Source organism: Ranitomeya imitator, chromosome 4 (assembly GCF_032444005.1).
Source record: "Ranitomeya imitator isolate aRanImi1 chromosome 4, aRanImi1.pri, whole genome shotgun sequence".
NCBI lineage: Eukaryota > Metazoa > Chordata > Amphibia > Anura > Dendrobatidae > Ranitomeya > Ranitomeya imitator.
The window spans coordinates 412,857,177-412,871,269 of record NC_091285.1 but is presented as its reverse complement, the minus strand read 5'-3'; the positions used below and the strand labels follow the sequence as shown (position 1 = coordinate 412,871,269).

At 39.9% G+C, this 14,093-nt stretch overlaps 1 protein-coding gene across 2 annotated transcripts in view; it reads right to left on the bottom strand.

Moving 5' to 3' along the window:
- Window positions 1–14,093, bottom strand: part of FLNC (filamin C) — a 79,003-nt gene that overhangs the window by 18,053 nt on the left and 46,857 nt on the right. Inside the window, exons 22-36 of one of the 2 annotated variants that reach the window (XM_069765424.1) lie at window positions 13,557–13,730; window positions 13,067–13,229; window positions 12,658–12,818; window positions 12,401–12,568; window positions 12,188–12,311; window positions 11,617–11,773; window positions 9,727–9,916; window positions 9,518–9,541; window positions 9,128–9,375; window positions 8,930–9,025; window positions 6,706–6,805; window positions 4,350–4,490; window positions 2,183–2,311; window positions 1,896–2,069; window positions 1,074–1,235 (exon numbers count right to left, since the gene is read on the bottom strand). In XM_069765424.1, coding sequence (XP_069621525.1) covers window positions 1,074–1,235; window positions 1,896–2,069; window positions 2,183–2,311; window positions 4,350–4,490; window positions 6,706–6,805; window positions 8,930–9,025; window positions 9,128–9,375; window positions 9,518–9,541; window positions 9,727–9,916; window positions 11,617–11,773; window positions 12,188–12,311; window positions 12,401–12,568; window positions 12,658–12,818; window positions 13,067–13,229; window positions 13,557–13,730 — 2,211 coding nt within the window. The remainder of the gene's footprint in view (window positions 1–1,073; window positions 1,236–1,895; window positions 2,070–2,182; window positions 2,312–4,349; window positions 4,491–6,705; window positions 6,806–8,929; window positions 9,026–9,127; window positions 9,376–9,517; window positions 9,542–9,726; window positions 9,917–11,616; window positions 11,774–12,187; window positions 12,312–12,400; window positions 12,569–12,657; window positions 12,819–13,066; window positions 13,230–13,556; window positions 13,731–14,093) is intronic. The other variant, XM_069765425.1, reaches the window with a different exon arrangement.

The window sequence follows — 14,093 nt, the reverse complement described above, 5'->3', positions numbered from 1 at the left end:
TGTTTATTCATTTTCAGGTTCCATCTTGAATATTAATATAGCTTATTCATTTGGTTATTGTAATTTCTCCTGACTTTATTTGACCGTTCCCTATCTGTCAGGTTTATGCAATATTGCTTTGAGTGGAATCAATATTTCCAGTTTTCTCTATTTATTTTTATTTTTTTTAAAAATATAACTAAACCTTTATAACTTTTTTATATTTTAGTGCACTTGTCATTTTATGCAGGTTGGTTGGGAACCAAGTCTTGAGACCCTCCATCGATCCCTAAAAAAAACTTCCAAGAAGTGTGCTGCTCAGGCGGCAGGAATGTACAGCTTGTGGCTGAGCATGCATGCAGAGCGAGAGTACAGATACAGTACAGAGCATAGGCTTCATAGCCTTCATCCATACCCTGCTATGTGTTCCTGTCTCCATACCTGAGCACCTCTTGGGGTGTGGAGGGGGACTTAGTGATCAGTGGGGTTCTCTGAATTTGGACCTCCACTGATCTGCTTGCAATTAAAAAGCACTCAAAGATTCAAAAAGTAATAAAAGTTTAGGTATTCTTTAAAGGCTTTGTCCACTACTTGAACAACTCCTCATTCCTCATGTTTGGCCCCTTTAAAATAAAAACACCTATACTCACCTCTTGTGCCAGCACCAGTCCAACGCTGTTGGCACTCGCATTCCCGGGGATCATGTGAAGTTCTTCAGTCACACGAACCCATCTTCCAATCAGAGAAGTAAATCACTGTTCCGCCTTCGGCCAAAACGAACATCAAGAGGAAGTCAGAGAGTAGCGGCAACTCAGACTTCCTGTTGATGTTCAATACGTCCAAAGGCGAGAATAGTGAAGTCAGCGCTGATTGGGTGTTGGGCTTGTATGACATTAGAAACGTGAGCCCCAGAAATACGAATGCCATCAGTGCTGGGATGGTGCTGGCACCGGAGATGAGTATAGGTGTTTTTATTTTAACAGAGCCAAACATGAGGCATCAGAAAAGGTTGTCCAAGTAGAGGACAACACCTTTCAGTATTCAGAAATAATGTCACAGGATTTATCCACGTAAAGCTACATTATTTTCCTTACCAATATGTCTGTTAGGCAATCTCTTCAGAAGACAAGGTTCCTCGTTACCAGATGGGGCTCTGATACTAGCAGTTAACAGGCTTAAATCTGACTCTGTGATCTTGAGGGAAACATCAGTTGAGGTTCCGACATTGAGCTGAGAAGTTCTCATAGAGTCATCACCTGTTTAGATATAAATAATATACTGTAATTTGTTAAAAAAATGGGTTATTATCAAGTAAGTTCTCCCCGTGTTTGCATGGGTTTCCTCCGGGCTATCCAGTTTCCTCCCACCCTCCAAAGACATACTGATAGGGAATTTAGATTGTGAGCCCCAATGGGGACAGTGCTGATAATGTCTGTAAAGCACTGTGGAATTAATGGCGCTATATAAGTGAATAAAATAAGAATAAATAAGTAGATAGATTGCACAATATAACAACTAAGAGAAGGACAAGTCCCCTTAAAGGAATTGTCCAGTACATTTATATTGATGGCCTATCCTTAGGATATGCAATCTATATCAGATCTGTGTAGGTGTGACACCCGGCACCCCCGCCTTTCTGCTGTTCCCAGCGGTGGTTGGATGTGAACAATTGCAGAGTGGAACAGCAGACCTATGTCTACTATACAGTATAGTGGCCGCGGCTGAATACTGCACATCTGCCACTGTTCAAATGATCTGATATTGATGACCTAACCTAAGGATAGTCCAGCAATATAAAAGTACTGGACATCCCCTTTAACCCTAGGTTCTGTCAATAATCATATAGCAAACAATATTAAGAGCTTCCAAAAATGTGTGTTCACAAGAGAACTTTGAAAGCTTTGCATTAAAATCACCTGTAATTTTGGCTGTGAAAGGACTGCCTGAGATGTGCTTGTCATCAAATCGTACAATGATGTTGTAGTCTCCAGGAGCAGTAGGCAGGTAGGATACAGTGCATGTGCCATCTTTATTGTCCTTGCATGTGATTTCTGCCTTTGATGGACCTTCCACAGCCAGTGATAATCCCCCTATGGTAGAAATATTTTGTATAAAACTGAAACTTGTATGATCACATATAAACTGACATCCCATAAAGCTGTAAGAGGATACTGTGATTTCAAAGAACTAAGGTGTTACATACCTTCTCCAGCGTCCTTTGTGACAATGGTAAATGTAGCGGGCTTGTTCACCATTCCATGACTAAGCCCTGGTCCGTATGCGCTTACATGTCGGCTGTTAATGGCATCTACATAGAACTGCAGTGGACTCCCTAAAAGAAGATACATTGGCAACATTAATGTAAACCTCTAAATGTGGCAAAATTATAATTGATGTCAAAGAGAACATTATTGTGAGGATCATCCCTCATCAAGCTCACATAGTAACATAGTAACATAGTCAGTAAGGTCGAAAAAAGACATTTGTCCATCCAGTTCAGCCTATATTCCATCTAATATATAATTGCCTAGAATACTACTTCCTGCAATTTGTGCCAACTTCCGTGGCTTTGTCTGGAGCTAATATCCGGAGCTAATGTCCGGAGCTAATGTCCGGAGCTAATGTCCGGAGATAAGTGACGTCAACAGTGTCCAGTGTCTGATTGGTTGCCGCCTGCTGCGAGCGACCAATCAGAAACGTGCCGTACTGTGACACACTCCGCCCGCCATTTTGGTGTGATTTTTGAATTTTTACCTCACAGCAAGTTTCTACTGCGTGGAGGCGGGCCCAGTGACGTTGCTCTTCAAGCTCCTGCCGAATTTCGTCAAAAAAATGATAATACCATTTACCAAAACTATATATATTTAGTTGTGAAGTGGTTCAGTGACATTTTCACACCAATTTTGAACTTTTGTTTGGTGTTTTCTCCATATACTGCCTATTATTTTTGTTCTTTCTTACTATTATTTATTAATTGTATTATTCTTACATTTGAATAAATAAAGTATATATGGATTCTAGACTCCCGATTCTTTAGAATCGGGCTGCCATCTAGTCATTAATAAATCCCCAGATCTACGTCCTTCTACAGAACCTAATATTTGTATGATACAATATTGTTCTGCTCCAGGAAGACATCCAGGCCTCTCTTGAACCCCTCGACTGAGTTCGCCATCACCACCTCCTCAGGCAAGCAATTCCAGATTCTCACCGCCCTAACAGTAAAGAATCCTCTTCTATGTTGGTGGAAAAACCTTCTCTCCTCCAGACGCAAAGAATGCCCCCTTGTGCCCGTCACCTTCCTTGGTATAAACAGATCCTCAGCGAGATATTTGTATTGTCCCCTTATATACTTATACATGGTTATTAGATCGCCCCTCAGTCGTCTTTTTTCTAGACTAAATAATCCTAATTTCGCTAATCTATCTGGGTATTGTAGTTCTCCCATCCCCTTTATTAATTTTGTTGCCCTCCTTTGTACTCTCTCTAGTTCCATTATATCCTTCCTGAGCACCGGTGCCCAAAACTGGACACAGTACTCCATGTGCGGTCTAACTAGGGATTTGTACAGAGGCAGTATAATGCTCTCATCATGTGTATCCAGACCTCTCTTAATGCACCCCATGATCCTGTTTGCCTTGGCAGCTGCTGCCTGGCACTGGCTGCTCCAGGTAAGTTTATCATTAACTAGGATCCCCAAGTCCTTCTCCCTGTCAGATTTACCCAGTGGTTTCCCGTTCAGTGTGTAATGGTGATATTGATTCCTTCTTCCCATGTGTATAACCTTACATTTATCATTGTTAAACCTCATCTGCCACCTTTCAGCCCAAGTTTCCAACTTATCCAGATCCATCTGTAGCAGAATACTATCTTCTCTTGTATTAACTGCTTTACATAGTTTTGTATCATCTGCAAATATCGATATTTTACTGTGTAAACCTTCTACCAGATCATTAATGAATATGTTGAAGAGAACAGGTCCCAATACCGACCCCTGCGGTACCCCACTGGTCACAGCGACCCAGTTAGAGACTATACCATTTACAACCACCCTCTGCTTTCTATCACTAAGCCAGTTACATCTACTTAAAATATTATCAAAAGCTATCTGCACATAAGGCATATCATTAGAATTGTCTAAAAGGCTATTTGTGAGCCATACATTAAGGAATAAACTCTAGTTGTAAGCGGCCAGAATTTGGTCCAATAGGATTTTCATCTGCAGGGTTTTTGAGGCCTATTATTAGATGGGTCTATCATGGGTCCATGAAAAGACACTCTGACACCCCAGCAGAATGAGTTTTGCTCCAGCCCTAATCATACAGTTTCATAGATTGTTTGATGGCCATTGCTAATCATATATTATTTACCTGGAATGTGATTTCCATCATATTTTATATCCATTTCATGCAACCCCTTTTCCACTGGAGCATACTTCACAGTCACAGTGCCATCTTTGTTGTCAGTGATATTGGGTCTGGCCGTCTTACCAGATGGCATGCGAACCTCACCTAGAATCAAATATAGTAACATATATAATCTTTCTGTAATTAATATTTTACACATTCAGTAAAAAGGAGCTGAAAAAAATTCTAAATTCTAAATTAAAATCACCTTTGGATACCATTTCATAGTTTATATAGATAAAGATACGTAAAGATTGTGGTACCAGCTATACCTCAGAATCAATGCTATGTTGTAACATAGCACTGATTCTGAGGTACAGCTGGTACCACAATCCAGAGCTGCTTTCTTTCCTCTAGACAAGAGATGTCAAACTCTAAGGCTATGTGCACACGATGCAGATTTAGTGCGGATCCGCAACTTTTTTTCCGCGCAGAAACGCTGCAGATCCACAAAGTGATTTACAGTACAATGTAAATCAATAGGGAAAAAAAATGCTGTGCTAATGGTGCGGAAAATTCTGCATGAAATGCTGAAAAAGAAGTAGCATGTCACTTCTTTTGTGCGGATCTGCAGCGTTTCTACACCCTTCCAATATAGAAATCCGCAGTGGTAAAAAAACGCATGAAATCCGCACAAAATCCGCATAAAAAACGCATCAAATCTGCACCTGCGTTTTCTGCTACCCAATCCGCAACGTGTGCACACAGCCTTACAGTTTACACAGAAAATTAAAAGCTTAGACAAAGTCGCTGGCCAACCTCCACACGCACAGAATAACTTTACTATTCCCCCTTCCCTGAGTCCACACGACATAGAATGGTGACCCATCACAGTATGATTCTCCATCTGTAATCTCCACACAGCCCTCTATACAGTATAATGGCTACAAAAAAGTGCTCCATACAGTATATTGGGCCTCACATAATCCTCCATACTATATATAGGGGGCCCTGAGTTACCTTATGTGAAGTAAAATGGCCCCACATAGTGCTCCATACAGTATAATGGCCACAAAAAGGGCTCCATACTGTATAATGGCCCCATAAAGTGCTTAATAAAAGATAATGGCCATACAAAGTGCACCATACAGTATTATAGCCCCACATAGTGCTTGATACAGTATAATGGCCCACATAGTGCCCCATACAGTATAATCACCACACAAAGTGCCCCACACAGCATAATATGCCTCACATAGTGCTCCATACAGTAAAATGGCCTACCATAATGCTCCATACAGTTTAATGGCCCCACATAGTGCTCCGTACGGTATAATGGCCGCACATAGTGCTCCATATAGTATAAATGGCCTCATATAATGCTCCATACAGTATAATGCACCCCACATAATGCTCCATACAGTATAATGGGCCTCACATACTGCTCCAAACTGTATAATAGGCCCCACATAAAAAATGTTCATCTCTGCTCATTCACGGTCTCTTCATAATGTCTTCAGACCTCTGAATATCTTGGTACAGCAGGCACGTTCTATTAGCATCATCACGTCAGCTGTGCTGAGAGGCCAGTCACAGAAGGGAAATGATGGGAGAGCGAGCGTCAGCTGACACTCCATCCATCATTGTTTTCAAATGTATCGGCATCTAGAATGCCGATATAGTTGAAAGTGCGATGCAAGGTGAAAGTGTGTCCCCTGCCCGGCCTTGTGGGCCAAATATACTTGGGGCACGCTCCCGGCACTGGGGGCAAATTATACTCACCTTGTGGGACAGATTAGGCCCACGGGCCAGAGTTTGTCATGTGCACTAGATGCATATTTGTACATTGTACTAAAATTGCCCCTAAGGCCTAGTTTTTCCAAACTAAATAAACTCAGGTTTGATAATCTTGGTACTACAGTCAGGGTCGGCCTTAGGCTGAATGGCGCCCTGTACAAAATTGCCCCGTGGTGCCCATGCATTTTTACCTACTTTTCCCAAGAATACTTGCTTAGCCAGCGACTAACTTTTATATCCCAAGGAAACTGATTTAGATTGCTTTTACATTAGTGGTAGAAGTGTCATCTAGTTTTGTATCAGTAATTCATGAAATTAACAAGAGGTTATCATAGACTCAATTATATTAACTGCATCACTGGCATAGTGCTTCTAACTCATGGTACCATACAATTCCTACTCCTGGTTGCCACTTTTTTTTACTTTGTATAGAAGATTTACACAAATTGTACTTGTAGACCTGTATCATTTTTAAGACATGACTGTTCCCTCATTTCATTGCTTTCTAGGTGTACCCTTTGGATAAGTGTTCACATTACTGAAACAACATATCAATTCTGCAGTCTTGACTTGGTAGGCATACCTGTAATTTCTCCTTTCTGCACAGTAAAAGGAATCACTAGGTTGAATGGCCTAAGCATGGAGTCCAAATTATCAACAGGAACAACAGGTTCTTCAGTAGCCTGAAATGAGTCAAGTAGTGCCATCAGTCCTATAGATCTTCACAAGTGGTAATGTCAAGTGAAAGTGTGAACATCGAGAAATATGATAATGAAGAAATAAATGAATAGTTCAGAGGAAGCAAGGTATTAAAGGTATAAAAGAAATATTGTCAAACGCATAAAAAGGCAAAAGAAAAGATAAAGCTAGATACAATAATGCATCATATTCTACTTCTGAAACTTTTTTTCATCCTAAATGTCTCTCTATTTATTTAAAAAAAATGTAATAGTTATTCTAATATGGGTTATATTAAAATTCCCCTTCCTTCTGTAATCTAACTGCTTTTTATTTTATTTTTTACCTATTTCAATTTTGTTGACGCTTTGTTTGAGAATTCTTAGTGCATGGTAGGATGCTCCAATGAGATGCCATCGGGGTCAGAGGCTATGGTCACTGCCACAGCCTCTGTCCTCATTCCGAAATCAACAAGAAAACAAGTAGAGACCAGCCTCACCTCGAAACAAATGTCACTTTTGGGGGTGGGGCAGGTCTGTGCTCGCTGCATTTTCTAGATACAATGGGCACTGACAGTGCACTCTATTGTCGGCTCTTCGATTTTAATTAGAGTCAGCAACAGAGCAAACTGTCACTACTTTGCAAGAATATTGCACAGTAAGAAGGGAGCTTGTACTGGGCATATGTTGGAATTGACAACCGACACATGCTCAGTAAAACATAATTGGGTATCCCAGCATGCACAGGGGGTTCTCAAACAAAGCTTATTCAAAATGGAAATAGTTAAAAAAATATAATAAATAAGTTAGATTAGAGAGGGAAGGGTAGGGACTAGTGATCAGTGAGTAAATTCATTGCTCGGTGTCCTCCGAGTATTTTGGCATGCTTGGAGATTTAGTTTTTGTCGACACAGGTGCATGATTTGCGGCTGCTGGACAAGTGGGGGTTGCCTGTTTGTTAGGGAATCCCCACATGTATTCAAGCTGTCCAGCAGCCGCAAATCATGCAGCTGTCGACAAAAACTAAATCTCCGAGCACGCCAAAATACTCGGAGGACACCAGAGCATGCTCGGGAAAACCCGAACAACGTGTATACTCGCTCATCAATAGTAGGGACTTTTAAATAAACCATACTAGGAAAACTATTATAATATTAAAATAAATAGACATTTAAGATGAAAATCAAAATTAGTTTCGGACCACCCCTTTAAGGAGCAATCCACCTGAAAGTAATCTGATTAAAGAAACATGTAACAGTTCAGATTGGAGGAGCCTGTGAGTTCAGACCTCCACCAAATAATAAATCTATGAAGTAACCCAACCGTTTTGGTTCCATTGAACATTTTTGTTACTGCCTTTCCCGTATGCAAGATTTTAAGAGGAGGATTTCATATACTCCTCCAGGGGTCGGTGTTCTGCTTTGTTACAGGGCTTTGATCAATAACTTGGTGTTAATATAACTTAATCGAAATGCTAATTACGGTATATGGGTGATCTATTAGGCACAGCCTGCTGTTCATTTAAATATACAACCACGTTAACAGTACATGCACACAGATTATTTTTCCGGCAGTTAAAAATGAGTTTTGAAGTGGGAACTGCTTCAGAAAACGCTCCTACTTTGCAGTTTTTGGAGGAGTTTTTCATTTCCTGAAGCCGTGGTCAAGAGATATTGATACTTTTTGAAACATTTTTTTTTTTCTGAAGTGTTTTTTTTTAGCCCACTTTCTTGGGACATTGCCTCAAGTGGAGCAAATTCCATCAGAAGCCACATCAAAGGAATGACATATGCTTCCTTTTTTTTCCACAAGGCATTTTTCAAATTAAAAAAAAAACACTGAAGACACTGAATACATGAACAGCAAATAGCTTTTACAATAGATGCTAATAGGAATAGTCTTTCAAGTGATTTTCGGGGTTTTTTTTTTAGTGGATCTGCTAAAGAAACTCCTAAAAATATTCTGTGTGCATATAGCCTAAAACTTAGAGCCGAAAACCACCTGGATGTATGGAACAGTGGAAACACAAGGTGGAGTGCTAAGAGTATATAGGAAAGCAATAGATGGAGCTTAGAAGTGTAGATCGATAGGGATACAGCAATAGAGTATAGAGTTCTCTCTCTGATATACCCAGTGCGTTGGATAGCCGGGGAGGTGTGCAGCATAGGGCTGATGTAGCTGCACAGTGTCACATGGCTCCTCTATGATTGGGATGGTATCACAAGCCTGGCAGTAGGGAGGGAAGTGAATAGTTAAATGACAGCAAGGGGACCAGTAAATGGGGAAAATTACATATGGATCACCTCCCAACAGTCATTAGAAACTTACCACAACATGGAAGGGACTGTTGGGAATGTGTTCGCCGCCAAACCGAATGGTGATGATGTATTTCCCTGGTTCAGGTGCTGTGTAGTAAATATCAAAGGTACCATCCTGGTTTTCCACCACATCTACATCAAGTTCTCCTCCATCTGGTGTAGACACCTTGCAGGTAACTTTTCCCTTTCCTGCAGCCTTAGCATCCACCGTGATGACTGTCTCCTCTCCAATTTGAATGGTGGGTCCTAGACAGGCTCCTGAACAATAAAAGAAAAATATTACTTTCTAGACAGCAGGTATTCAAAAATGATCACGCGTGTCAAGATATTAAGCTAGAACTGGGATTTTTTTTCTTGACTCCAGTGAATGTATCATAAACCTAAATACATAGAAACTTACCCAATCCATGTCCTCCAAGTGACACTAAAAAGAATAGAAAAACCTTTGTGTAAATAAGAGACTACCGATAGATTCTTCATTGTGTCTGTACATAATATCAATTTGACTTGTATAAAACATAATAGACACAGACTGAATTATTTCCTGTCGCATGTATAGCACTAAAATATTCTGCAGAGATATCCAGAGATTTTTCGATTGGAGCGCACCTGTCACTAAGCACTTGCTGGCATCACCAGTAGGAACTGCGTGAATTCGGAAAGGAGAGTAGGGAATTTCATCGCCGCCATACTTAATGGTAATAGTGTATCGTCCTGCCATGTCTGGCACATAAGACACTGTGTAGGTACCATCTCCATTTCCCCGAATATTAGCTTTCTTTGGCTTTCCTTCCGGATCCTGTGGACAGAAAAAAAATGGCACAAAGGTTTTATTTTATATGTACAATCAAAATTTGTGAAACTAATTATATGGAAAAAATATACAAATATATCCCTTATTGACTAATTTGATGCCGCTGTGTAGCAGCAATAAGTATTCCATCTCTTAAACCCCAACTTCACATTTCCAAATAAGCATCATGGGAAAACCAGGTAAGGCGTGTCACCGCAATGAAATATGTCAGTGAATCAACTCACTGCAAAGGCACAAGAGTGCCTGCATCCTCCACTGCGCCACCACTGACTCAAGCCTGTATTCAATAGAGACCGGCTCCTCCTGAACCCATTGCTTACACTGGGCATTGAATTCACAGGGGCTTAATATGCTCTATGACATATTTCATTGCGGTGACACGCCTTACCTGGTTTTCCCATGATGCTTATTTGAAAAGGTGACTATATGACAGAGGCCATTAATTGGCCGAAACGTCTTAAATTGTCGCTTCGCCTATCAGCATCAAATAAATACTCACCTGAAGCATTATTTTTCTTGTACGTGTGCAAAGATTTTTTTCTGAACTCATGTCCAAAAGAAGTCAAGGTACCCTTTCTGTCGGCAGGATATCACGTATCCAGAGATGTGTGACTCACTAATGCCTGTGTGAATATTTCACTCTTGCCAGATGGTGACTGTTAGCTGAGGATTAATTCTTGTATTGACTGAGCGCCAAGTTCTCCATTACATTTCCACCTATTTAATGCGAACCATCAGTGGACTATATCTGTCTATGAGTAATGGGAGCGGACGCTTTTCTATTATATTTCTTATTAAAAGTGTAAATGTTTTCAAATACTACATTTGCTGAAATTGTAAAACTCGTATTAATGCTCATAAATTTATGAATGAAGCAACTTAGACACCTAATAGATTAGATCACATCAGACCTTTAAATATGTGTTAAAATATACCATACAAATAGGATGAATAAATAAACTGAAGGGATGTAGAAGTAGTAAAACTAAACAAAAGCAATTACTACCGAGCACACCAGCTATTGTAGATTTCCTAATAAAGCTGCATACTATGGATTCAAATTATAGGACACTTGAGAGGTTTCTTTTGTTAAAATATTTATTTTTTTAATTTGTTACTATTTTTTAACATGAAATCTGAAAAAATAGGATGAATAAATATTGAAGGGATATAGAAGTAGTAAAACTAAACAAAAGCAATTACTGCTGAGCATACGAGCTATTGTAGATTTCCTATAAAGGCTGCATACTATGGATTAAATTATAGCACACTTGAGGTGTTTCTTTTGTTAAAATATCTGTTTTTTAATTTGTCACTGTTTTTTAGCTTGAAGTCTGAAGAATCTACCCTTGTTTCCACTAGGTGGAGACTTACTGTCACTCTCAGCAGAGCTAAAATATGAATGAGCTCATTCTAACGGGATGTGCAAATCTCCCAGCTGCTCGAGAAGCCCTCAATGGGGTCACTTGTTTTTATAAATATACCATATGGACAGGGATTGTGTTCCTAGATAAGCAGTATTTCTGTTAACTATTTTAAGACATTGTAAAAGGTAGGAAAAAAGTGGAAAAAAACTTCATAGAATTATGATTCCTTAGAATTCTAAACTTCACTTACTAATGCGTGAACATGAAACACAAGTGCTGCAGGAAATTTAGATACTGTGAACTTTCTATTGTACCCACCAGAATCTGGACAGTCAGTAGACCCTCGCCAGCATCACGAGCATCAATGGTAAACTCAACAGGCAAGCTGGCTGGGATGCCTGCGGTGTTGAGACCTGGGCCACTGGCACGCACTTTGCTTGCATCATGAGTAGGCAGTACCTTGATCTTGAAGGGGCTGTATAAAAATATATATCATGTCAAAGCCTTAAAAAGCTTAAAGTGCTACTGTCACTAGGTCAAAAGTGTCCAGTGTTTGTTCTTGCGTTATTCCACCTGCTCAGCTAAGTATTTTATTTCTTTTGTTTTTTTTTATTAAATCCACCATACAGTTCCAGAGATATGGGCATTTTTTATTCAGTGCTCATTTTTATGGTCTTATTCTGTGGAACAATGCTCACAGGGTAAATACACAGGGTAGCCTAAAGCTATGCTCCAGAGACTCCTATAAGCCATGCCCACTTATAAAAACTATTCAAATTTAAAGTAAATAAAAAGGTACATACACAGTGGAACAGCAGGAATAAAGTAAGAGTAAAACCTGGCAAATTTTAACCTGGTGAGAGGTCCACTTTAAATCCTCTTATGTTACCTTCGTGGAACCTCCTGGTCCGCATATTTTACAGATACGGTGTATGGGCCATCTGTGGCAGGTGTATAATTTACAGTATGAGTTCCATCACCGTTATCGCGTACATCTACTGGCTCTGCCAAACCTATAGAATTCCATACAAGATGGAAAATTTTTAGTTTTCCTTCAAATATGCTTACTTTTTCAATTTAGTATTTTATTGGTCATAAGTACCTGAAGGTCCATGCACCAAAACTTCGAGAGGTGCCAGTCCAGCCTTGCTGCAGTCTACAGTGAAGGTCTGGGGAACATGGGCTCTAACACCAGCCCCCAAGCCAGGACCAGAACATTTTACTTTGCTAGGGTCTACCACCTCCTTTACTGGAACACGGAAAGGACTTCCTGCAAGAAGCAATAACTTCGTCATCCCACATCAGACTCAAAACTTAATTTTATTTCATTGCAAAAGACAATTTTCACATTAACTATACCTGGGATTGGTCGTCCACCAAAAGTGATATTGACATCATACTCTCCTGGTGTGAAAGGGATATATTCCACACTACAGCTGCCATCTTTATTGTCTTTACATGACATTTTTGCTTCAGAAGGCCCTTCAATTGCCAGTCCAAGGCCACCAGTGCCAGCACCCCTATAGTAGGAGAAAAAGGGTTACAGGATTCTAGCAATTATGCATATTTTTGAGTTATCTTAATAAGTGTAGCACGACAAGTGTAATAAAAGTTACTCTATTTTCTGAAGCATAATATAGAACCATTGGACACTTAAAACTTGGAACTGGATTCTGGACCCTGAATATAAGCAGTTACTACAAATCTGGGAGCTGTGAAGTATAAAAGTAGAACTTTAAGAAATGTACTTGCTAAGCAATGTCTGTACCTTGTTTCTACAGTGAAGCGGTTAGACTTGTTAAGAAGACCACCTTCTAGCCCGGGGCCATATGCTCGTACACGGGATGGATCACAGCCCTCAGTTACAGGGACACGGAATGGGCTCTTAGGCACTGGAACTTCATCATATAATACCTCTACCAAATGAATACCTGTTGGTTAAGAAGACCGTGGTGAAAAGTTGTCTACAGAACAGAATGTTATGGCAATAAGAGTATCTATAGTAAGCTAACCAATAATCAGTTGTTGCTTCTCCCTAAACATAACATGGGTTGAATTAAGCAAAAACTTATATGTTCATTATGGGTTTTTGACATTTGCCAATGAACTGCAAGTTGCATATTTCCTGCTAACGCCATTATTTTGGATTATTCTATTCATCTCTGTTTTTACATTAAATATTTAAAGACAAGAACAAATTAAATTGAAGACCATTCAGAAATAACATTCCATGACGATAATTTAGACTTGGCTCTTACCATCCTCGTAAGCTGTGTACTGCACATGATATGTGCCATCCCCATTATCAGTTATAAAGCTTTCGGTGACAGCACCAGAAGGGCTGATGATGCGGGTGGTCACATGACTACCACCAGTCTTCGTCAATGAGCGAGCATCCACGGTAAACTCTGTAGTGACCTCACGTAATACACCTGACGGAAGGAAAGTAAAATAATTAACAATGTCTTCCCTATGTATTCTTGTACTAGTGCTTATAGAAAAATGTGTCCTCATTCATATTTAAATAAGTAAAGCTTTATTAAAGTAGCACTCCTCCCATCAAAGTTTTTATCCTTTTAATATACTTCAGTCACAATATTACTGTGTACTTACAATTGCTCATTTTGCCTTTCTACCCAGATAATGCTTCTCTTTTCCATTAGGTCTATGACATCATGTGATTAAAGACTGACTACTTGAATCCTTCTAAGCCAGGGTCCCCAACTCCAGGCCTCGAGGGCCGCCAACAGTGCAGGTTTTCAGGATTTCCTTAGTATTGCATCGGTGGTAATGTG